The sequence below is a fragment of the Corapipo altera genome, unplaced genomic scaffold (assembly GCF_003945725.1).
Source record: "Corapipo altera isolate COAL_440 unplaced genomic scaffold, ASM394572v1 1, whole genome shotgun sequence".
Classification (NCBI taxonomy): Eukaryota; Metazoa; Chordata; class Aves; order Passeriformes; family Pipridae; genus Corapipo; species Corapipo altera.
In genome coordinates this window covers 15876579-15898748 of record NW_020884873.1, presented here as the reverse complement: position 1 = coordinate 15898748, position 22170 = coordinate 15876579, and the positions used below count along the sequence as shown (strand labels likewise).

The 22170-nt window shown below is 52.6% G+C and overlaps 1 protein-coding gene across 3 annotated transcripts; it reads left to right on the top strand.

Moving 5' to 3' along the window:
- The first annotated feature begins 2936 nt into the window (after nt 1-2936).
- On the top strand, nt 2937-19173 carry CARD10 (caspase recruitment domain family member 10). 3 transcript variants are annotated; one of them, XM_027661035.1, is made up of 21 exons: nt 2937-3018; nt 4930-5148; nt 5517-5654; nt 5991-6316; nt 8140-8322; nt 8681-8836; nt 8978-9103; nt 9233-9427; nt 9526-9663; nt 10430-10545; nt 10799-10839; nt 11518-11638; nt 12120-12300; nt 13107-13230; nt 13582-13822; nt 14106-14175; nt 14532-14625; nt 15095-15253; nt 16908-17029; nt 17670-17785; nt 18027-19173. In XM_027661035.1, exons 1-21 carry the CDS (start codon nt 3012-3014, stop codon nt 18232-18234), a joined length of 3081 nt encoding a protein of 1026 aa, XP_027516836.1. In that variant the 5' UTR covers nt 2937-3011; the 3' UTR covers nt 18235-19173. The 3 variants fall into 3 exon arrangements, 2 of the variants coding, with proteins under 2 accessions (XP_027516836.1, XP_027516830.1); XM_027661029.1 differs by having other exon boundaries at nt 14526-14625; XR_003530577.1 differs by lacking the exons at nt 17670-17785; nt 18027-19173 and adding an exon at nt 16047-16195 and having other exon boundaries at nt 14526-14625; nt 16908-17008.
- The last annotated feature ends 2997 nt before the right edge of the window (nt 19174-22170 follow it).

Below are 22170 nucleotides of genomic sequence, written 5' to 3'. Positions count from 1 at the left end.
GTGGGCCATGTGTGCTAAGCCCTTCCTCTGGTGGTGGAAAGGACATGGAGTTCACCATTTGCTAGCTTGTCGTAGGTTTCCTGTGTGAGCTGATGTGGCTTGGAAAGTTTTACCAGTGTGACTATTTTGGATAAGACTTGAAAAAAAGCAACAAACCCAATCAACAACTCAACAACAAAAAACACATCCAAACACACCAATGTGTGCCAGCACAAAAGTGACTGCTACTGGTAAAGCTATTTTAGAACTGTGATACCTGGCTGTGAGCCAGGTACAGTCTGATGGGACTGTGTATCTCCAACAAATTGGGTTTGTCTTGTACGACTGCAGCTTCCCTAAAAAGGGTGAGCTTTGCATCTCTGTGCCTCCACACCCTGGCCAAAAAACAGGCATGGAATGTATTCTTCCTCTCAGGAACTATCTGTCTGATCTGTTGGGATCACCTACCCAACAGAGCCTGTAGGGGTGGTCTGCTGGCTCCTAGGGTACCTGCTGAGCTCAGAGACTCTCCATGAAGGAGAACAGCTAGTGGAGCTTGTAAGAAAATAAAGGACATTAGTCATTTAGTCAGTCTAAAGACCTGTCCTTATTGAGGTACCATTCAATTATTGAATTATTTATTTTTTCCTGGACTTGAATATCTGAGATCCTTCTGTGGGCAAGCTAGGGTGAAGATATTTCTTCAGCAGTTCTTGACATGGGACCTGCTCTGTCTGATGTCTGAGTGCTCTGAGTCACAAAGCATGGCAGCCATTGCCTGTGGGGTCAGGGTGGGTGGAGGAAGAGGATTTCTTTGTCATTAGCCTTGAGTTTGTCTCTCTCTGTGTGAATGAGAGAAACCAACTCTTGCTTTGGGACTTTTATTAGGATTGGGAAGATCTTATCTTCTATCACCACATAATTCAGGAAATCTTTTCACTAGAGAGGGAGGGAGACCGGGGTTGTTTGTGAGAGAATAACTAGCAGGCAAAAATCGACATGGCCTGAGTCAGAGCAGATTCCCAACAGGCAGCCTTGCTTGTACTTGCTTTTGATCTCTCAGCTGGATGCTTCTGGCTGGAGAGAGGAGCTGTGCACTGCTGCTAGTGGTCCTGAGTTAGCATGTGCTCTTTGGGCACAAGCTGTGCAGTGCTGGGCTTACAAGGGAGGGGAAGGGGCTGTTGGGACCCCTTGCAGGGGGGGTGAGTCAACAGAAAATTCATGTGCTCAGGGTGTCAACCAGTGCCTGTTGGGATGGATGCCATTCAAGAGCAGTTTGCTGAGAGCCCACGTGCGTGTGTGTGCCCAGTGTTTGTTCAATACCTTTGTGTATTTTGCAACAAAAAGGCCATGTGCTTCGTGGCATGGCACAGGTACACTCTCAGTTCTCAGGTGGTGGTTTTGCTTGATCTTAGAAGGAACTTAGCAGCACTGGGAAAGGGTCTCTTCCCTCAAATCACCTTACTGAAGCTGGTGCAGGAGGCCTGTGGGGACCAGAGGGGATGAATCTGCCACTGGCCCTGGAGGAGAAACAAATGAAGAGGTTCAACTTGGGTGCAGCAGGAATCCTTTAGGGAAGGGAGTCCAGTTCATACTTCAAGATTTTTCCAGACTCCCCTAACTTTCATTTCTTCATTTATCCAAAGGAGGAAAGATTTTCATGCCAAGGCAGGGTCTAGAAGCTGCACTGTTGGGGTGCTGAGGGCACCTCCCTTTCAGGAGTGTGTTGGCAGGGGCAGGACCAATATAGGGCTCAGCAGTACTCTGGGCTACCATGTGGGCTGACCCAAAGGCTGGGTGAAATTGGGGAGTTCCCACTTCTTATGAGCTTGACATTGCATTGGGAATTTCTTCCATAGAGCCTGCACTGTCTGTCCTGGCCACTGAGGTCTGACACAGCTGAGAGTGATAAAATAAGAGTGAGATAGGGTTGCTAGAGAAAATTAAAAACACCTTAGCCTCAAAGGGGGAGGCATATGATGTTAGGACTGGCCCATGGTATCCAGTTTCATCTCTCCAGAGCCCTCTGTCCCAGTGGTATGCACAGATATGAGCAAGTGAGTATATGGCAGATTTGGAGGTTACTCTGTGCAAACTCTTTGGGATGCTGTGTGGACACACAAGTCCATTCAGGCCAGAGGAAGGCTTTCCCGCATCCCACCTCTGGGAAACTCAGTGCTGGGGGGTTACAAGCCTCTGCATGCCCTGGAGTAGATCTCCGACACGCTGCCCCGGGGTGCCTCCACGCCCAGTTCCACCCACGGACACAGCTGAGGACTGGAACCAAAATCTAGCCTGTGGGACCTTTTCTTGCCCTGGATCAGGCTTCTTTCCAGCACTCTCAGTTTTTCCCCTTGCTTGGATCCCCCCTCCATACAGAGCCAGCCCTACACCTGGGGTGACCTGACTACAATTTCTGGAGCCCTTGAAGCAAAAAAAGCCCCTCTTTACAAACCTCTTCTCTGCAGGAAGAGTTGGGCCAGAGGGGGGGGGGGGGTGGTACTGCGCGTTGCCCAGAGAGCTGGTCCTGCTGCCCGGGCACAGCCCTGGCCAAGCCGGTTACCCCCCACTTCCCCCGCCCGTCTGTGGGGAGGTGAGGCCGGGTGAGTTTCGGAAGAGAAGTGGGCTAGCGAGCCACATCCTTCCGGGGAGCAGCTCCATCCCGGGGCTGGGGACCGAGGGGGGTCAGAAGGACGGGATACACGCAGAGAAGAACCCTTCCCCGGCTCGCCCAGGTGAGGAGCGGCCGGAGGCTCTCAGAAACCGGGAGTGGCCGACGGGGATCCGCCCCCGCCCCGCCGGTGAGTGCCCCCGCGACCCCCGGTGGGCAGAGGTAGGCTGTCCATAGCCCAGGGGTTTGCCTGTTCCCTCCCAGCCGGCTGGAAGAGGGAGGGTGGCAGGGAGGGAGGGAAAGAGGGTGGGAAAGTGCGGCGGGGTGGGGAGAGCGCTTCAGACACACCTGCCGGGCGGTGAGACGGCGGCGCGGAGCGGAGCGAGGAGCGGAGCGGGAAGCAGCCCTCCCGACGGCGGGAATGGCAGGTAAGGGGCGAGCCTCCGTCCGGGAGAGGGGTCCCGGGGGCGGTGGAGCTCCACTGTGCCCCCTCTCCCGCGGAGCCGGCGGCTGTCGCGCCTATCGGCATCGCCCCAGGGCGTGGGTTTCGCGTGGGCTCGGGCTGGGGGTGGGGGTGGTCGGAGGGATGTTTGCGCCAGTTTTCCTCTTCCTCGGCCACCTCCTCAGGAATGGCCTCCGGCTCGGCATTTCTCGAACAGCGCCTTCGGAGTGGCGAAAGGGAAGCGCTGTGTCCCTCTGCCCGCCCCGCCGCGGGAGGGGAGTACTCCGGGAGGGAAGGGGGGGTACCCCGGGAGCGAGGGGGGTACTGGCTCCTAGAACCTTCTGCCCGCCCCTACCTCCGCCACCCTCCCGCCTCTCCCTGTCCGCCGAGCCTGCCTGCCGAGAAGCTGGTCGCTGCTTCCAGTTTCTTGGAGAAACACTTTGATAGTGATAAATCTGTAGCCAAGAAGCGGAGTTCAAAACAGCGCAACTGTTTTGACAATCTGTGTTGCGTCCTGCCATTGCGTCCTCCTGCATACTTGTGTCCATGTGGGAAGTGACCCTGTCTCAAATGAGAGTTCAGTTTTTGCAAGAAACGCTGTTTTTATTCAACCTTGGACAATCCAGAACTGTATCTGTATTTAGGCTCTTAAGCTCTTAGATGCTGGAAATGAGACACTTGAGTATTTTTTGTGGAATCAACAATTCTCTTTTCCTGATGTTCTTCATCCACCAGACCCCAACCCTCCTTTGTTTGTATTTGGAGGATTAACTTCTGCACAGTTCTCTCAGCCATCCTCCTTGCTGTGCTACTTGTCTGTCTGAAATAACATGATATTCTCACCACAAGAAGAGAAAAAATCACAACCCCAAAAGCCAAAGAAAAGGACAAGGATTGAGACATTTCCTTCCCCCATGCAACATGAACCTCTACACCGCCCCAGCGATTTTTGTGTGCCTAGGGTGTGAAAGCTGGATTTGATGCCAGCACCAGAGTGGCAGGTGACTGTGCGTGTTTTGGAGGAGTGATGGCTTCTAAGTCTCAGCAGATCTTTGCTGTGCTTTGCCTTGACAGCTAAAAGGATTTGTGCTGGCCTGTGGAGCAGATTTTATTTCTCAAGTGAAAATAGATAATACCGGTTGAGTTGATCCACAGCTGGAGAGAGAGCTCCTTGCACATACCTGCTCCATCACAGCTTGTAGGACTTAATGGAGCTGGTTCATCACGGCTCTAAGGGTTTCAACCCATTGACTTGAGGGTCCCTCTTGTTTTATTTGGTTGGCAGAGTGGTTGCCTTGTTGCTATGTATTTTCAGGACTCCATACTGCTATGTGGAAGATATGTGAAAGACATGCTTATGTGATTCCCCCTTGATTCCAATACTTGTAGCCAAGCTGCTCTTTAAAATGGTGCCCTTAAGAACTTCAATTTGGTCACTGATGCTTGGGGCATACACAGGGCAAATGAATCCTGAGGGATTCATTCCAAAGCCTTTCCAGCCCCACTATGAGAAAGCACGTCCCAGGCTGTGAAAACTCTTGGTCCTGAGAATTTCCCATTCTCAGGGATGGGGAAAAAGGGATGATGTGTGATGGTTGGGGGGAATTTAAGAATGCTTCAGGGATGAAGATGTCATCTTCCCTGGACTTCCTGCAGTAGACTTCCTCCCTTAAGGCACCACTTGCCTTCTGCATATCTAAGGCCCCAGGTGGACACTCGAGATCCTGTTGAACCGATTTGTATGTAAAATGTCTTCCAATGTATCTGAGTCCCATTTGCAAGACTAACAAATCATTTGCAGAATCTTACCTTGACCCATGTTTTCCCATGCCTACTCACACCTTCTGTGCTCCTCCACCATTTCTTGTCATTTTATCCTTTCCTTTTATCCTTCCAGCCGTGGAGAATGCCCCTCTTGGAGCCTGCAGCCTCTCAGAGCAGGAGGAGGAAGAAGACTCCATCTGGGAGAAGATTGAGAGTGCACGACACCAGCTGACCCGCTCCCTGAACCCAGCGAAGCTCACCCCATACCTGCGCCAGTGCCGTGTGATAGATGAGCAGGATGAGGAGGAGGTGCTGAACTCCTGCCGATTCCCTTGCAAGAGCAACCAGACAGGTGGGAGAAGACACAAACTTGTACTTAGTGTGGCCTGGTTTGTGGGTAACAACCTGTTTTTGATGCACAGTGAAGGCTACCCAGCATATGGTGGTGGCTTTCTGCTCCCTCCCACTGCTCTGCTACTTCAGCTTTGTTGTTCTCTGAGATGCTCTGCACCCAGACCTCCCTCTCATCCTCTGTGGGCCTCCCCCTGCATGCACACAGATGAGGGCAGTGCTCTCACCCCATTCTCTCCTCTAGCCAGTCCCATTTTTGTGGATGGAAGTAGAACTGGTAGAGATGCTACTTTCATATCGTGAAGCTGGGCTATGCTGTTTTCTTTCTGTTTTGCACAGAATTCATCCTAACTCCTTTCCTTTTTCCAGGTTACCTGATGGACATCCTTCGGCGCCGTGGAAAGCGAGGCTATGAAGCCTTCCTGGAATCCTTGGAGTTCTACTACCCAGAGCACTACACACGGCTAACGGGGAGGGAACCAGCCCAGCGCTGCTCTATGATCCTGGGTAGGAGCTGGTCTTCTGTTCTCCCTTCAGTTGCTGCTTGCATAGGGAGGGCCAGAAATCTGTGCAGGTGCATGTGCATATGCCTGTATAAAAACCAGGTTCATGCTACTGGTGTGTGAGGAACCCTAACAGCTCTGTGCTCTGCAACTGTCAGGAAGGGGACCACAAATACAGGTGTGACGGACTGTGGTGCTGTAAGCCTGGGACAACAATGGCTGCAAACTGACAGGAGAGCTTGGCACCTCGTGGTGGAAGACAGAGTGTTGGGCAAACCTATTTTTTGGGGTTACCCCTGTTTCAGCAACCAGGAACAGATCCTCCTTTGTCTCCCCCCAGATGAAGAAGGCCCCGAGGGACTAACTCAGTTCCTGATGATGGAGGTGAAGAAGGTAAGGGCTCAACGGAAAGAGCACCTGCTGAAGGAACACCAGCTCCAGGTGAAAAACCAGGCTTTGGAGCAAGAGCAGACCCGGCTGGAGCAGCAGCTGAAGGAGCTTCTCAAGGTGCAGGAGCGTTGCCAGCGGCTTAGAGAAGAGTGGGACTCCAACAGTGTGGAGCTGCTGAGGCTGAAGGATGAGAACTACATGATGGCCATGCGCTATGCTCAGCTCTGTGAGGAGAAGAACATGGCTGTGCTGCGAAGCAGGGACCTGCAACTGGTGGTATGATCCTGAGGAGTGCAAGGGTTGGCAGTGGGAGGTGGTGGGGGTCTGGCGGCTGAGAAGGATGCACACGGATGTCCCCACGTGGTGGCTCGTGAGTGTGAAGGAGCTGACGGCAGGAGGGACATGTGTTGGGGCTCATGCCCCTGCTTTTGATGGGAATGTGCCCTGCAGAGAGGCCAAGTCATGGGCACAGTGTGGGAGGCTCACCACTGCCCTGGGGCAGCTGGAGATACATCGCCAGCTCCTGCCACAGCTGGAGGTATGTTACCTAGAGGAGCCAGAAATAGGGGTGATGCCTTCCCTGGCAACTCTCAGCTTTCAGCCTGGCCACTGGTACCACAAGATGCCCTGTCTGTTCCTTCCTGCACTTGTTGCCCTGTGCTGCCTGCTCTCTCCAGGCGGCACAGGCAGGCAGCTGATTCTGTCGAGCTGTGTGCTTGTATTTACCTTTTCCCTGGGAAAGGGCTTGCGTTTTCCTCTCCCTAGTGAGGATGGTGGCTGTGCAGGCAGCTGCGCTGGGTGCCTGTGTGCTGTCTGAAGCTGCCCAGCCCACCTTGCTGATCTTAGGAGCCTTTTGGCCCAGACTCCATCCCCCCAGCCGCTCCCCACCGCCTCCTCATCTCTCTCATGACGTTTGTAAGACTCATGCCCTGCATAGCTGAAGGAATTCGTGACTCTGCACTCCAGCTGCCAAGCTCTCACCTCCAGCAAACATGCGCCCATTTCCTGCCTGGGCAAGGACAGCCCTACCCTGAACCTATTAATAGCTGACGGTTTTCAGTGCTCTGCTGCCTCCTGGCATTCCCCCTACCAGTCTGGGCCTGGACCTCTCACACAGCCTTGTGATTACCTTTCGTTTGTTCTGTTCTGCCAGTGCTGGGATCCTCCCTTACCTTTTATCTGGTATTCCTGCCAATGCCAGCTCTCTGGGGCCTCTGCGGAGAAGGGAGGTGAATCACTTGTAGGTAACTTGGGCTGAAGAAATCCCCCTAGAAGCAGGGTCGCAGCCTGCCCTCCCCTCCTGACTCTGGGGTTCAGAAATGACTGGTTCCCAAAAGTCATTCTAGATCTTTTATGCAGATTTACAGAAGTAATTCAGTTCCTGAATCCCTCCTTGGCAATTTTGGCAGTGCTTCTTGGTGGCTTTGCCCCATTTCCTCTCAAAGGTTTTACTCAGATGTAAAACTCCTGTTCTTTGTTCAGTCTAATCAGTTATAGGTCTGTGAGGACCTCTCTTCCTCCTAACAGTAACTGACCTCCACTGTCCCCCATGACATGTTGATGGAGGAGTGTGAAAGCAGGCCAGGGTGTGATAATGCCCCTGTGGTACCCTGCAGCCTCTGGCAGCTTGAACCTCAAACACTTCCCAGGCCAGAAGTGGCCTCCCCACACTGAATAGCCTCCAGTGAATTTTTCTGCTGTGAATTTGTTTCTCAGCTGCTCTAGGAGCCTTTGAGACACTCACAACTGCGGGCCCTGGCAGCGCATCAGAGGTCCCATGTCCACACATAGACTACCATGTCCAAGGTCACTGGGGATGCCCCAGGGTAGAGAGAAAGTTGTTGCACCGAGAGGATCCTGAAACTGTACATGCTCACGCAAGTATGTTGTTCTCCTTTCCCTGAGGGAAAAGCTTTTCTGTGCAGCCGTTCTGTTAACTCTGGCCCAGCAGTAGGATACTCCTTCACATGGTTGCCCAGCCTTTGCTTTACTCACCTCTAGGCCTGTTTTCTGCCCAGCACCTTCTCTGCTGCACTCTCCCACTAAGGCAGAGGTGCAGAGCTGTGTGTGTCAGACCGTGTTTCTTCTCTGGGTTACAGGTGGACCAGCTGAAATGCAAAGTCTCCAGCCTAGAGGAGGAGTGCAGCCTGCTGCGGAAACAGGCATCCGCACCACCCCAGCGGGAGGCGGAGGAGCAGGGCCACCCCGACACTGTGTCTGAGCTGTGGGCTGAGAACCAGCGCCTCACGGCATCGCTGCAGGAGCTGCAGGGCATGTTGCAGGTACCTGGCAGGGCAGGGCAGGCTCTAGGTCACCTCCTTTCCCGGGCCACCCCCTGTGCTGGTTACGTAGGCACTGGAAAGAGGGGGAAATCGTTATTTTGGGCTGGCTTGTCCTGTCCTCTGAGCATATTGCTTGACTGTGGTGGCTGCCATTGCTTCCGGGTCTGGGTAGTGATGGGTCCTTGTTTCCAGCTCTGTAACTCCTGGATGTGCTCACAGGTGTGACTTAGTGCCTTGGAGTGCACAGTAGATCAATGCAGGAGTGATGATGGCAGTTGTGCCAATCCTCCAGTTATTGCCCTGGTCTGGTACTCCCTTGGTGGTTGTGGTGCAGTGACAGTGCCTTCTCACCTTGTAGACACCCGGTGAGGGTCCAGTGCCAGGCTCTGAGCAGATCCTGCTGGATATCCTGGAGCATGACTGGAAGGAAGCCCAAGACGACCGGCAGGATCTCTGTCAGAAACTCAACTCCCTGCAGAATGAGCTGCAGTGGGCTGAAGAGCTGAGGGATAAGGTAGAGCATCCATCACTGCCCCCATCACCATTCCCCGTCCTTGCACACCTAACAGGGCCTGGAAGAGAGGGAAGGGAGGGGTCTGTGAAGCCACAGCAGTCACTTTCGGGAGAGCTAATGCTTGCTGCTTGCTGTTACCAGTACCTACAGGAGGTGGAAGATCTGCAGCTGAAATACCGGACGTTGCAGAAGGACTGTGATCTCTACAAGCATCGTATGAACACAGTGCTCCTGCAGCTGGAGGAGATCGAAAAAGAGCGGGACCAGGTAAATTGCTTTCCACCTCCCAGCAGGGCATTTGTCTCTGCTCTGGATACTCTTTCTTTCTCCAGTGAATCTTGTCCATCCATGCCAGGGTGGGAGTTCTCTGTCTTTTCTCACTCTAGCTCCTTGCAGGCAATCCAGAGCCGTGATGGGGTACAGCTACAATATTCCCAGAGCCTGATTGAGAAGGACCAGTACCGCAAACGTGTGCGGGCCCTGGAGGAGGAGCGGGATGAACTCCTAAGCAAGCTAAGCCAGGCAGAAGGGCTGAACAGCACGCTGGAGGCACAGCTGCAGCGGTGCCAAGGCAGCCGCATCCTGGGCAAGGTGAGAGTGGCTAGAAAGAAGAGGGAAGAGAGAAGGCAGAGGGGTCAGAACTCATTTCTGGGGGATATAATGGGATGATGGAGTCCCTTCTCTCCCAGATGTGCAGCTCTTCCTACTCCCTCTGCTCCAACCTCAGCAGCACCTGGAGTCTCATAGACAACGCTACGACTGGGCTCATGGATGCTCTGGGGACTTCTGTTACCCCATTCCCAGGGGATTCAGCTGTTCAGAGCATGGTGAGTGGTGAGTGCTTGGCTGTGAGAGGCTGACCCTCAGCATGAAGGCAGCGGTGACCCACACTACTCAAGAGGGGCATTTGGAGTGGGTTCATCATGGGGCTGTGACTTGGTGGAAGGCTGGGCGTGGGATCATATGTAAGGCATGAACAGATCTAGGTTCCAAAGCTTTGCTCTCTCAGTCTCTGACAAACTGGCCTATGCTGCAAAGTGTGCAGTGCTCAGCTGGGTGGGGAAGAGGGGGAAGGAAAACTCTCTTTGTCCTGTATGACATGCTAGAAATCAACAGCCTTATGTAATATATTATCCTCCCCAAAATACTGTTTAATCTATGCATTCTTGGGGAGAAATCCAAGCTCTTTTGAATCCTGTAGCAGCATCACCTTTTTAAGAGAGTCAGGTTCTTTCCTTTGACTCCTCGAACTATCATCCTAGAGCACCCAAAAATGGGCAGTCCCACAGGTTACTCACACCTCTAGGTGCTCAGTGGCTAGAAGTGAAATATAAGGGCAAGATTAGATATTCTTTTCATCTGCTACTGCTCCCACAGCTTGTACATTGCAAAAAGATGGGGATGCAGAGCCATGGATCTCTATCTGAGCTATCTGCTTGGGAAAACAAGGTGCCCCTGGGAGTATGGAAGGATGTAGGTTACCCCTAAAGATGGATCTGGTATCCAAGGAGCTGTTTGCAACCTGGCCTGATGGGAGGGGAGAGTTGGTGCTGGGTTGATGTTAGCAAGCATCTCTCTTTCACTCTGCCCAAGGACGTGACTCCTGAGAGTGAGAAGGATATCAACCGCCTTTCCACCTTCCCCTTCCCTCCTTGCGTTGGCTCCATCCTCCGTCGGCAGCGGGAAGATAGGTGCATGCCCTACAAAAGGTGATTGCTGGGAGCTACTTGAGTCTGGGTCTCCTCTGTGGGGTTTGTGGGGGCCAGGGAGAGCTGCCTGGCATGGTTAGGAGAGAACCTGGAGTGGGAACTGAGAGTGGGAAGGCTGGCTAGGAGCTGTGTGCTGGCTGTGGGGGTGCTTGTAGGTGGCGAGGGAGTCTGTGGAGGTGGGATTGAGAACAGAATGCAAACAGGCTTTGGAAAAGCCGCGACCTTACAGATCCATTTTGTGTTTCCTTTGTAGCTTGTCCTGCGGCTCATTTAGCAGCATCGAAGATGGAACAGGTACCAGGGTGGGGGCTTTCCACAAAGGGGTTAGCTAAAGAGAAGTGGTAGCTGTGGGGAGAGAGGCTGGACAACTGACCCTCCCTCACACCTATGTGCAGCTCAGTGTGAGGGCTCTGCAGTTGTAGCAGGGTGCTATGGACCCACACATCCCCCCATGCCTTGTCAGGCACAGCAGCTGGAAAAGCTGGCTTTTCCTCTGCAGAGCAGGTAGCTATGCGTATCAGGTCTGTTTTATTCATTGAAAGCTGTGTTGGTGGTGTGGATTTGGGGGAGTACGTAACAGGAGAGGGAAATGCCCTTGCTCTGGGTTGTTATTGGATATTCCCTTTGTCTACTACTGCCTGGGTGATGTGTTGTAAATCTTCTGGAGCGAAGCTCCTGATGCTGGCAGGTCCTATGGTGGGCACTGGTGGCTGATCTCTGGGCACATCCAGGTGGCCCAGGCTGCTGCTGGCTTCTGACCAAAATGCTGATGAAGGCAATGAAGATTTGCTTTTTGGAAAGCCCTTCCCATGAGAGGGACTGTTCAAAGCCTCCCTGCAGCCTCAATTTTCCAGTCAGATGCTAGAAAACAGCCAGGAGATGGTGACAGATCCTTGCCACCCTGAGAACATTAGCTCCCTGCAATGTTAGGAGAGGTGATGTGCTCCCTCTCTCCCTTTTGTTCTTTCCTAGGCAGCAGTTTTGCTAGCACCTTGCTTGGGGCCTCCTCCTCTTCTTCCAGCAGCACCTACACCAGGGTGAAGTCTGAGATCTGCTTGTCCACGCTTCCCAGCCGCAAGGAGGTCACCAGGAGGTGACTGCTGCTCTCTAACCTAGGCACTCTGTGCCAGGTGGTTGAGGGGACATTTTGTGGTGTCAGGAGACCATGCCTGGGAGACCCTTCCTTTCTGCCTCTCCCCTTGCGGGCTCTTTCTCACTAGTGAGAGAGGAGAGAAATGAAGACCCTACAGTCCTTGCTTCCTAGCAGGACTTCAATTTCTTGTACTGTCCCATTTTTATGGCAGGGGTGTGGGGATGTTGCCCTGGGCTGGACATGCATATGTCTAGGTAGGGAAAGGACCATGGGGGCCCAGCTTGGCTTCAGTGTTGAGGCTGGTGGGATGGAAAGGGCTGTGTGGGTTTGTAAGCTCTGTGTGCCCTGGTGATGGGTACACTGTGAGTCACGAGCTCTGCACTGCAGTAAATACCAGGTAGCTGGACGCAAGGCATGGGGGACTGGTTCTTATAGAAGGCAGTAAACTTCAGCTGCCAGACTTGGCATTTCTCCTTGCCAGGTCACTGGTGGTACAGCTCACTAGTGTGGGTCACCCCAGCAACCTTTCACCCCAGGAGAAGAGGCTCGTATCAGACATCTCCATCCTTGGAGGGAACAGGACAGGGATTTATGTCCAGTGGGTCAAGCCAGGCTCACGGGTCAAGGATGCAGGACTCAGGGAAGGGTGCCGGCTTATTGAGGTGAGTCTGGGAAGGGCTAACTTTGTGGGTTTGCAAGGCACCTGGGATGTTGTGAGGGGTGTGAAGTGATCCCCAGTGCAAGCTGACCTCTACCCAACTTTAAGTCCACCTCCATTTCTCTTGTTGCCCAGGACTGTTCCCTGCCTAGAGCTTTATACAGCACAAACACCCATCCAGGTCTCATGGCACTCAAGTGTACCTGTGTATATAGAAATGCTGAGACCTTCTGAAACACTTCCTTGAGCTGTGGGTGGGGAGAAACAAAAAGGAGTCACACGATTAAGATGTGTATGTCCCTGGAGTTGTCTTTCACCTTTTAGGTTTTCAGAGCAGTTCGCATCCTGCACATGCCCATTGCAAAGCAATCAATTTTGGAGCACGATCTCTCAGACCTTTGTGACCCTCCTGAGCTACAGAGAATAATTGCTCTGAAGAAAACTCCTGGAGGGAAGGAAGGGCATTTGTTTTGCTAAGAATGACAATACTCGAAATACCGCTACACTGCTTGAACTAATATCCCACTTGTAACTGAAAACAAACCAGTGCTCCTGCTCCCACATGCATTCATGCACATGCATTTCCATTCATGGCAGTCCAGCATCCAGGCTGGGTAGTGGCTGACAGCAGGTATTTCAGAGGCAGAAGAGGGAGCCAGAGGCAGACTGAGGATGCCTTGCCCTAGGGTATAGCTTTTCTCAGACCGGTCTCACTCTGTAACATTTCTTGTGTAACCCTGATGGGTGAGGAAGCTTGGGGGGAGCCTGCTCTTCCAGACCTTATGATTAACAGCACTGGGTTCTTGCTAGCTGAGGGTGCCATCGCTGAAGGAGGAGGTGCTTTCCCTGGAGAACTGCACACGGGAGGTTGCCTACCTGAGCCTGCTGCACTGGGATGAGCCCTCTAGTCTCATCTTTCAGCTGGACCTGGAAGGTAAGGTGCTAGCAGATGGGTCTCCTTTGAGCCTGAGCTCTCTGCCTCCCCTTCTAGACCTTCCACCCAGCCCTGGAGATAAATCTCAGTTATTCTCTCTCCTTTCCTGTTTGGTCCTAGGCCACCATGTCTGACACGGGTTGGCCGTAGCTCCAGTAGCTTTCCCTGTCTGGTGTGACTTGTGCATCCTCTGAGTTACGGGATGGAGGTACAGACCTTCTGTCTGTTTGCCTCCTCTGCACCCCCCACCCCAATCCTTAGTGTCACAACTGTGCTGGGGACTGGCCTATCTTATTGGTGATGGTTGTCTCCTGTGTCACCACCTGTGGTGACCCATGTTTTGTGCTCCAGGATACCAGCCTTTGCGAGAAGCCCTGGAAGAAGGGAAGAAATTTTCTGGAGACTCATTCTACGTACGCACCAACCTGTCCCTCCTGGAGCCATCAGACCCGTATGCACTGTGTGTGAAGTGTCGGGAGATCCTCCACGTCACGGACACCATGCACAAGGGGCGTCTGGAGTGGTACTGCTCACGTGTTGATCCCTTGACCATGCGGGACCTGGACAAGGGGACAGTGCCCAACTACAGCAGGTAACTAGGGTGAGGAGGAAGGCAGGGGGTACCTGCTCCATTTATCTGTGGTGAACATCCCCTAGCAGTCATGAGGAGTGCAGACTGGCCTCTCAATGGTGTGGGATGCTCAAGCTTTGCGTGGGGACCGGTGTGGTAGTGTTTGGGAACCCTTGAGAGACCAGGAGGTTGAATGATATGCCTATGCTTCAGCAGGTCTATAGGCCTGGTGAAGAAGATCACAGCAGGCTATGGTCCCTGGGGCCTTTGGAGTTGCTTGAGTGCACACTCTCTGTCTTTTCAGGGCTCACCAGCTTTTGAAGATCCAGGAGAAGGGCCAGATGCCTGGGCAGCAGAGAGGCCACAGAAATAACGTAAGCCAAATAAGCAGGCAATGAGAGCCATGTGTGTGCTCATAGCCATCCCACCACCTCAGCATGCAATCTGCCCCACTCTTTTGGTAAAGCAACCCATACAGAGGTGGCAGATGGGTTAGAAAGCAAAGCAGGGGCTTATAGCCCAGGCAGTGTTATTGCTCTGTGGCTGCTTTTCTACCACTTCCCCACATCTCAGGTTGAACCCAATGGGCAGCAGATCCAAGCCCATACTTTTTGTAAGAGTGCTCCATCCTTTTTGCCAGAGGGTGTTCTACAGCCAGTTCTCTGTGTGTGTATGTGTGAAAAGATCAATGTTCTTAGCCTTATTCTCTTCACTTTCTCCTCAGCTAAAGAAACGGGCCTTGGACCAACTGCGCTTGGTGAAATCCAAACCACAGAGGAGCCCAGAACAGCCCCCTCAGCAGCTGTGGCTGGACCCCTGCTCAGGTGAGCTGTTAGCCCTGCACCTGCCCTGTCATTCTTGGAGACCCAGTTGTGCTCTGTGGGCACTGAAGGGACACTGGCATCTGAGATGCCTCAGTCTTTCTGCCCAGGATCCCTCTTATAACTCTGCTAATGGAATTTTGAGAAGTTTGTGCATATTTAAAGTCTCTGCCCCTTTCCCCTGGTTTTCTGGGGCTTTCCATTGCTGCTGTCATTCTTGGGGTCATCTAACTTTTTATGGAGAATAAACTGGTGTGTAACTCAAGGGAGTCCCAGGAAATGGGCAGAGGATCCACATCTAGGGTATCTGCCCATGAGCAAATGTTGTAACTGGGGTAGGATCTTTCCTGGGGTGTGAGATGGTTGGTAGGTACCTACATAATTCAAGATGAGGGGGTGGCACAGGAAGAATGGGATGATCTGTAGGCTCATTCTCACCTTTGGCTTTCTCTTCTTCGCTCCTGTCTGCCAGACCCAGACATGAACCTGAAGCCTTACAGCCTGGTGCGCCCTGTGGTGGTCAAGGCACCCCGTCCTGTGGTGCTGTCACCAAACTGCATTGTACCACGGCTCATCAGGAACCTGCTGGACTTGCCCACCTCTCGCCTGGACTTCCATGTGTGCCCAGCAGGTAGGCACAAATGAGTGGTTGGCACATCCAGGGCTGTTTTAGTAGCCTGTGGCTGAATGAGGTAAAGAACAAGAGTCTCCTACTTCCAAAGACTACTTTCCCTTTTTATCTCCCACCACTTCTTAGCCACACAGTGGGAAGCTAAGATGTTGCCCAAAGAGGACAACTCCCTCTTTCCTTCTTGCTCTTCACTTCTTCATTACTCTCCTTTTCCCAGTGTTTAGAGTTCTTCCTTTGCCAACTGCAGGACTGAAAAATGGGTCAGTATATTTTTGGAGGGGTGATTATGAAGGCACCGAAAAATCTCTCTTTTGCTGAAAAAGCATGGCTCTAAAAATTTTGGCCACTGGACTTCTTAGCTGAGTGAGTTGGCCATGTATCCTGTCCTGCTGAGCCCTCTGCAGGGTCCCCCTCACATTGCATGGGGACCTGCTTTGATGCCTTTACTGCAGATGGGAATTTACACTGAGGGCGAAAACCATCCTCCCCTGCCAGTTTTGCCTGCTTCATGGAAAGGAAAGTAATCTATGAGACCCAAGCCATATCTCTTTTCTTTACTGCCTCTGTTTTCCTTTGAAGAACTCCTCAGCCAGCTGATCTTCCACAGGAGCCTGCTGCCTGCAAAGGAAACAGGGCTTTGCAGGATCCATGTCTACCTAGGAAGTACCTGTGCCACCAGCCAGAGGTAGCAGAGGATGCCCAGCCAGCCTGGGCCTTGGGATAACTGAAATGTGCTCTGTACCCAGTTCCAAACATGCCTTCTCCTAAATATATTACTTTATTTCTATCTTAGGAATGAGCAGCTCCTAAAAGCCTTATTATATTCCCTGCTTGTGTTTCCATGGCAGTGTGAGCAGCTGCCTAGAGCAGCATGGTCAGCAGGTAAAGCCCTGCACCTGCTTCAGCCAAACTGGGCCGCAGAGCCTGTGGCTCCCAAGCCAGGTGTGCATTGTGTCATCTTCTGTTGTGAGTTCCTGCATCTGGCAGTCATTGCTTTGACCACACTGCAGCTTGCTGTACTGCCAGCTCTGCCTGCAGTTCTCTGTCTCAGCATCACCTCTGCTGCTCTCCTGCCTGGCGCTGGCTTGGCTGCTGGGTGCTCTTCCTCTGCCGCTGAGCAGGGGAGGTGGCTCAGGCTGCCACCAGCAAAAGGAGGTTCAACTTGCTCCCTACCTTCCTCCCACTCTACCATGCCAGGATGCACACTCCTCTTACCTCCCCACAGCTGTGCTACTCACTGGAGCCATCTATGAGGCCATGTAGCTCTCAAACCCTGCAGAAAAACTAACTGGCAAAAGAGAGTGGTTATTTTTCTGCCATACACTGTTGTGAGGGTTGGGATGGTGGAGCAGTGGGGAGGAGGGTGGATAATGTCTGTGAGCCAGCTTAGGCTGCTGTAATGCAACACAAGGTGCTATTCTTGCCATGAAAGGTGTCTTCAGCTGTGATATCTTGTTTGTCCCATACCAGAAAGCTGCAGGAGATCCATGCCAGCACATAATGTTGTATAATTAGACTTGCTCTCCAGAATCCATAAACACTGGACTCAGTAAGCACCTGCTCAGCAGCAAACGTGCAGGATCAGAGGCAGAAAGTATTGCAAGAGGGAAAAGGGACTGATGTCTCCCTTTTCATATCTCCTTTTGGCTCGCAGAGAAGCTGGCAGGAGGAGATCCCAGCGCTACCCATGCTCAGGAGTACTCTGTGTCTAGAACTGCCCCGCAGGACTCAAGGGAGAGCTGGCAAATCCGCATGATCCGGGAGGCGATGGAGAAGGTGCTGAGCTTTTTGTCTGTAGAGAGAGAGCTAGGATGGGGCACCTCATTCAGATTGGAGAAGAGGAGAACAGGGGAAGAGGGAGAGTGGTGTGGTGATAGAGAAGGAGCTGCTTGCTTGGGGGCTGTGTAATTTGGAGAGTGTTTTAGATCCAGGTGCTGTGGAGTTGTGGAGCAGCAGATATGGACATTTTCTTCCCTGAGTCTCTGATGAGCTCAGATAAAATTAATGGCAAATGAGGATTCGTGGGGGAGGTGGTGGGACATGCCACATGCAGAAATGACCTGCCTGCTCTCACATTCCTCATCTTCACCAAAGTGGCAATAGCTCTGCTCAGGGCAGACAGAGAAGTGTGAGGCTGTGGGTGACAGCGATGACAAAGGGGATGTGAAGATGGGCTGTGGCTGAGAGACAGGTCCAGTGGGCTCTTGGGCCGGGTTGGCAGTGATGGAATGGGCGACCCTGCTCTTTAATTCTCCCCTTCCCGCTTGATAGTGTCCATAAATCTCACTTTTAATGGAATTAGTATTGGAAAAGCAATGATATTACACAGTATGGGGTTTGATTTAATGTAACTGTCAGGGGCTGGGGTTATTTTTTCTCCATTTAAATCAGTAAATCTATTCAATTTCCCTTCCAGAATAAACACTGCCTGCTACAGCTGGGAGTTCAGGGTGTGAGGGATCTAATTAAAAGTGAAATATACCCCATCGTTATCCATGTCGAGGTCACTGAGAAGAATGTTAGAGGACTCAGGTAAGAAAAGACCGAGTGGCATGGATGAAGGGTATCACAGGAGATGTCTAGAGGCTTGGCTCTGTTCAGAGGGAGAACAAGGATCAGGTGAGAGCACTTGATATGTGTGTTGGGGTTGGCTGCTATGAGTGGCGTAAAGGCAGGAAAACTGGCTTTTTGTACATGTGACGGAGTTCCTGGGTGGTTTTGTCACCCCATCTCTCTGTGCCAAGGGTAACATTTGTCCCTGTGTTTTCCCCAGGAGCTTGCTGGAGAAGGCGGGCCAGCGGGACTCCGAGGTGCTGAAGGTGTGCCGTGGTGTGGAGCAGGCTCTCCACACTCTGCCGTGCTCCTGGGCCCGTGTGGAGCCCCATGCCTGGACCCATGCTGAGGAGCTGCCTAAGGTTGTTCGTGGATGCATCTTTCAGGAGCAAACCCGCCCGTTGTGGATTGTGGAGGGCAACGACTGAGCTAGGGATAGCAGAGCGGGTACTGCCAGCTACTGTCCCTAAGAGCTGTTCTTGGAGGTCCCTGCCTCCCTGAGCCCCTCCAGGTAGTGCGTTCTTCCCCCCAAGGGGATGCTGGCAGCAAAGGCCCCCAAGGGTAGCCTTTCTGGTCCCCTTGAGGGCCACCAAGAACTGGGAAGTAACATGTACTGCCTCCCCCATCTGAGCCTTCTGTATTTTATTGGAGAGATGTCTTCTGCCATCACGGTGGAAGCCACCTTCCTGGGCTGCTCCCCATTACCTTGGGCTGCCCTTGTCTCTGGTACGTGGTCAGATTGACAGATAGGGAACGCAGGGGAAAAGTGTGGGATCAGGCTGTGTAGGAGCATCTCTCACACACATTTGAAGTCCTTCTCCCATTGCCACCATCTCCCCTGCCCTGTGGCACTGTGTGCTCTGCCTCCCCTCTTCCCCTGTCTACCTCACCTCTGGCCCCAGGGCACAGGGAGCGTGGCTTATATGCCTATGCCTCACTGCGGCTGGAGTGACACTAAGATTGCAACAAACCCTCGTTTTATAGGAGCTGTACTCTTTATTGCTTGTAAATTATTAATGGAGCCTTTTATTGGCAAACCGTGTGTAAAGGAGAATTAAATACCATTCATAATGGGAATGGGTGGCAGGCTGTGGGCTTGTGTGTTACTGGGAAGGTATGGTTGATGCACAGTGGAATATTTTTCTTCTCCATCAGGCCAGCCCTTTAGGGGAAGGAGGGAGCACTGAATTTGCTGTGGTAGCGCAGCAAGAGGTGTGGGTAGAGGACAGGCTAAGTGTGCCACAGACTAAGTCCCCTCTCTTTTCTACTTGCTCCCTGGCATTCAGTCCCTTGCCTCTCCCCAGTGCTGACGTTGGCCAGGTTACTTTAGAAAAGTCAGGGAAAAGCTCACTTGATGTGTCTGGCTGAGTCCCTAGAGGTTCACATCCCTCCATGCCCTGATTAGTGTTAAGTGACGAGCCAGTTACCTCATCCTCCTGGGGGACAACAGGGAGACTGAGCCCAGCCAGGCTGCTAAGAGAAGGGGGGATGGTGTCCCTGAAAGAGGTGGTTCTCACTTTAACATAGGGCCAAGCATGGGTTCAGACTCTGGCAGAGGGAAGACAGAGGGTTTGGGTAGCTGCAGCAGTGCTCACCTATGATTCCTGACCAATTGCCATTATCAGACCCACTGGGGGAAAGGGGTGCCGGGATACCCATGCCGTGGAGAGGTGGTGGTAGGTGGTCTTTCCTGAGGCATGCAAGACGAAAACTAAATCTGTGGCTCTGTGAGACTTCGTGGGGCACGTGGTCAGGCAGAGAGCTGGGTCCACTGATTCTGAGGTTAATGGGAGAAGATGGGCAACCAGCACGACAGGCAAGAGCTCTCTGTGTCCTCCTTGCCCCTGTGATTTGGCACTGCTAGTGCCATGCACTTTTGAAGCTCTGAGCAAAGATTAACTTGCTGATGTTCACGAGTCCCCTGTGAGGTGTTATTTCAGGCTCTAAACCAGTTGCCTGTGTCTTTTATGAGGACGACAGTGAAGGGGGGAGGAAAGAAAACGAAGATTTTAACTTGCAGTCACTAAAATGTAGAGCAAAATCCTAGGTCTGCCCTGGAGCCATGCAAGTCTCCTCTCAGGGAAGGGGGAACTGGCATACACATAGCTCCAGATGAAAGCTCCCAAGTGACACCCACTCCGGGGGATGCAGCCTGAGCATCCCAGCACAGCCAGCCCCCTGGGAGGGTACTTGCCCTGCGGGCAAACAAAGTGGGACTCTTGTTGAGCTGATGAGAAGACAAGTCCCAAAACAAGCTCTCATCCATCCTGTCATGGGTTTGGAGATTAGAATTTGCAACTTTGCAGGAAAAATCGTAGTGCTTGAGTATCCAGGGAAAACACTCTGTATGAGGCACTCTGACATGGCTTGAAAATTCCAACTGCCCTTGCTGTCACTGAGAGCCAGCCCCAGCCCTATGGCCTAGGCTGAAGGTGGTAAAAAGCCAGCCCTCCCATTTTGGGCAGTCAGGCTGTGCTCCCAGCTTAGCACTTGCTGGTGCCCAAAGAAACATGTCCCCCAGCACCTCCCTGGGCCATCAGCTGGAGGGAAAGGGAGGCAAAAAAAGGTTGCTGGGAGGCAGGTTGGCACTGCTCAGGTAGCTGAGCAGCAGGAGGCACTGCCTTGCCTGCTTCCAGGCTTCTTCCAGGCTCTCTCTTTATCCAGTTTGTCTTCCCCGAGGCTTTCAAAATCCAGTTTTAATTTGTTCTGGACACAGGTGAGAAGCGGGGCAGAGGGCTCCAAGGCAAACATAAATGCCCTCCCACTGCCCTGCACGCCCCAGCCCACCTTCTTTGTACCTTTGAGGGGGGTGGATGCCTGCTTGGAGGAATGAGTCATGTGTTAGGTAACAGGCAGAATGCAATTAGCAGCCCTGGGCACCAATTACCAGCTGTAACAGCTTTGTGCAAGCCCCTGTAAAGAGTCACCAAGAACACTATTCTTCCCTCCAGGGAGGGAATCGGCATGGCATCATGTGTGTCACCCTGGGAAGTCACCAGCCCTGTCCATGCTGGCCCCTGTCCCAGCAGAGCTTTCTGGCACCATGGTCTGTAGAAGGTAGCTTTGAATTATATTTGTAACATCTTCTGGGGACATCACTAAGGCTCCTCTGCCTCTGTCCCATCCTTCCCTCCCAGATGATCTCCTAAGCCAGGCTGGGAAGTGCTGCAGGATGCCTGGGAGCCATGGAAGCTGCCTTTGCAACTGCCTAGGGCTGCTGGAGTGTGGCAGGAACACTAGGGGATGTTAATTTCTGGTTCAGGAGCAGTGGCTAGCTGTGGTTCACATCCCTGCAGTAATGTAAGGCCTGAAGGTGAATGACTCCCCCTCCCTGCCCCATGTAAGCATCACTATTCAAAGGAATCTAAAAATAAAACCTGCAGGGACCCTCCAAAGGGATATGGGAGATGCTCTGGAGATGTTCTTGCTTCAGGGGAAGGCTAGAGAGAGACTTGGAGAAATACAGTGGGGGAGGGAAGTGGATTCAGTGGTTTCTTCCTTACAAAAGAAAAAAGTTGTACCCAGGGACAAGCCTAGGGTGAAAGTGTGTGTCTGAGACCTGGGGGAACTGAGCACATGGTTTTAGCCCTGTGGGGCAATCTTCCCTGTGTGCCTGAAAAGTGCCTGAAAGTGCCTCCGTCCGGACACACGGTGGGAGTGTGGAACAGAGGGACCCTGATCCCTGCCCTGCCCCTGTTTTCTAAGGTCCTATGGTCTGACGTGCACAGGGAGGGGGTGCCCTTTTCCACATGGAGCCATTCTGCACCCCTACCATTTCTCCTGGGTCCCCTTCTTATTACTTTTTATTTTTATTTTTTTAGTATGCTGAGATTGGATGCCCACAGCTTGCAGCTCCCTGAGGAGGTGCTCTGATTTTGGCAGCTTATGTAGAGCACTACTATCCTGCTGTCCCCCCACTCGCTGTACAGAGAAGCTGGGGTGGGGGTAAGGATATCATCCCCCTCCTGGGCTGGTTGTCTCTCTATACCCCCCTGGCTGCTCTGTAGAGTGGCCTACAGGTAGCGTGAAGGGGACCTGCATGGTCATCATCAACCCCATATCAAACTGAACCAGCAACAGAATGCAGCAATCTGTGGTGCTGACCCCAAAATTTCCCCTCTATGGTGGTCTTTATCTTGGGAGGAGCTCTCATACCTTTTGAGGGTCTCTGATATCCCTATCCCTTGTTGGCAACCAGTTGGCTGAGAGTGAGGGTGGCACAGGGGAGATGCACACCTGTGTCTGATGGTGCAGTGGGGCAGTGAGGAAGGAGCTGTAGGTAACATTTTGCTGCTGTGCCTATGGGTCTCTGGGGTTTTCCAAAGAGAGGAGATACCCCCCCTTCCTTGCCCAGTAAAGTGGAA